General features: G+C 44.1%; 1 protein-coding gene across 1 annotated transcript; it reads left to right on the top strand.

The window, feature by feature from the left end:
* The first annotated feature begins 788 nt into the window (after positions 1-788).
* LOC115067872 (glyceraldehyde-3-phosphate dehydrogenase-like) lies at positions 789-1,163 on the top strand. The gene has a single exon (XM_029556935.1). The coding sequence runs from the start codon at positions 789-791 to the stop codon at positions 1,161-1,163; it is 375 nt and encodes a 124-aa protein (XP_029412795.1).
* Positions 1,164-2,421: the final 1,258 nt, after the last annotated feature.

Here is a 2,421-nt window from a genome sequence, read left to right on the forward strand (position 1 = left end):
TAGGAGGGTGGGAGGGAGGGAGGGAGAAAGGCAGAGGAGATGAGGGAGGAAGATGGAAGAAGAGAGGGAGGGAGGGGGAGGAGGAAAGGAAAGGGAAAAAGCAAAGCTCAACTCAAGGGAAACAGCACAGCCCGGAGAAGCATGGGGACTTTAGAAACAGGCGAGTCACATTCAGACTTCCCTTCAGTGCAAAGAACACTGTAGGAGAGTTATCTACAAGGGCCCGAGGTGTACAGAAGAGAAGCCCTAACTGCTGGCAGATCTGAAGGAGGACGAGGTGGCATCTCAGACAGACCCTAAGAAGCAGTCATTTACCAAGCAGGGGGCATAGAGCAGGCTAGTCCCAACTGACAGAATACTGCATGCAAAGCACACACTCGACAAAGCTTGGTCTGGGTTAGGAGAACTTCCTGTCCTTTGGTGGGTCACTGGTGGGGAGTGTGTCAAATAGCAAGATGGTTATCACAGGAGAACTGGATCATAAGAACTGTCTCACTTTCTAAGTACATTTCTATGTTTGAAAGGTTAGCAATGACTGTTCATTTCTGAAAATAATACCATTTAATAAAAATGGTATTTTTTTAAATGCTGAAAGCTCTGAGAAGTTCTGAAAACCTCCAATGTGCAAACCATGAATAAACTTTGTTATACTAACAATTTACTGCTTCTCATAAAAGTCAAAACTAAAAATTTACATTTTCAAAAATTATAGATTGGCTCTCTGCTCCTCCCTGTTCTAGAGACAGCCGCATCTTCTTGTGCAGTGCCAGCCTCGTCCCTGAGACACCATGGTGAAGGTCGGAGTGAACAGATTTGGCCATATCGGGCACCTGGTCACCAGGGCAGCCTTCAACTCGGGCAAAGTGGAGATTGTTGCCATCAATGACCCTTTCATTGACCTCAACTACATGGTCTACATGTTCCAGTATGATTCCACCCACGGCAAGTTCAATGGTACAGTTAAGGCTGAGAATGGGAAACTTGTCATCAATGGGAAAGCCATCTCCATCTTCCAGGAGCGAGATCCCGCCAATATCAAATGGGTGATGCTGGTGCCAAGTATGTTGTGGAATCTACCGGGCTCTTCACTACCATGGAGAAGGCTGGGGCCCGCCCTAACTCAGCCCCCAACACTGAGCATCTTCCTTCAGTTTCCATCCTAGACCCCCTGAAGAAGGGGAGGGGCTTAGGGAGCCCTATGCTCTTGAATACCATCAATAAAGCTCACTGTACCCACCCACCCCACCCCCTCACAAAAATTATAGATTGATATGAACTAAACTGTAGAATATCTGTATCTGGTGGATATAGGAAATTTAAGTTTTAAGTAATATATTTTGTAAAGCTTAATGTTTTCTCTGGGATTTGGGGGTTGTTTATTTGTTTGTTTGCCTGCTTGTTTTTTGTCTTTTTGAGGCAGAGTCTTCCTGTAGCCCAGTGGGTCTGGAACTCACTATGTAGACCAAGTTGGTCTTGAACTCACAAAGATCTACCTGCTTCTGCCTCCTGAGTGCTGGGATTAAGGGCGAGGTGGCCCACGACTTTCTCTATTTAGTTCTTCTCACAAAAGAAAAGTTAACAAACTTTTAGCAAATGATAGTTACTTTTTCTTTTTTTAATTAAAGTGAGGCTGGGCTGTAGCTCAGTTGGTAGGATGTTTGCCTAGCCCTGCATGAAGCCCTGGGTTCCGTCATCAGCATTGCATAAATCTGGCATGGTGGCGTACACTTGCAATCCCAGCACTCAAGAGGTGAGGTTGAAGGTCATCCTCAGCAATACAGTGCATTCATGGCCAGCCTGAGCTACCTGAGAGAAAAAAAAATTACTATCTCAATACATTCAAATACTTTAAAGGGGCTGGAGCGATGGCTCAAGTGGTTAAGAGCACTGGCTGCTCTTTCAGAGGACCAAGTTTCAGTTCCCATCACCCACATGGCAGTTAATAACTGTCCATAACTCCAGTTCCAGGGGATCCGACGCCCTCTTCTGACCTCCACGGGTACTGCACAGGTGCACTTACATACCTGCAAGCAATACACTCATATAGATGTTATTTTAAAATAAAATAATAACTAAAATATTAAAAAATAAAATAAAATACTTTAAAGTTAATTTGTATCATTAGAAATAAGATATTTGTCACGACATCCCACAAAAAGTCAATGGATAAATTTTCAACAAATTGGAAGAATGAGGATGGAAATATGAGAGGAGAGAGATGGAAATGTCCATGGGCAAGCTGCCAGTACTGATGGATGAGTGGGTCAGGGCCCCCATGAGCAATATTGGTATCCAGGTATCAGGTATGTGTTAGGACTTACTCATGGATAATGAGTTTGGAGAATACAATTGTCCTATCACAAGACTCATGCTCCAATAATCTGATGCTGAAGACACAGTCCCAGCTCACCTTCCAAGACA

Source organism: Nannospalax galili, unplaced genomic scaffold, assembly GCF_000622305.1.
Source record: "Nannospalax galili isolate Female #2095 unplaced genomic scaffold, S.galili_v1.0 scaffold666, whole genome shotgun sequence".
Lineage (NCBI taxonomy): Eukaryota > Metazoa > Chordata > Mammalia > Rodentia > Spalacidae > Nannospalax > Nannospalax galili.

Coding starts and splice junctions, on each gene's coding strand:
- LOC115067872 (XM_029556935.1), top strand. CDS start 789: ATGGTGAAGGTCGGAGTGAACAGATTTGGCCATATCGGGCACCTGGTC.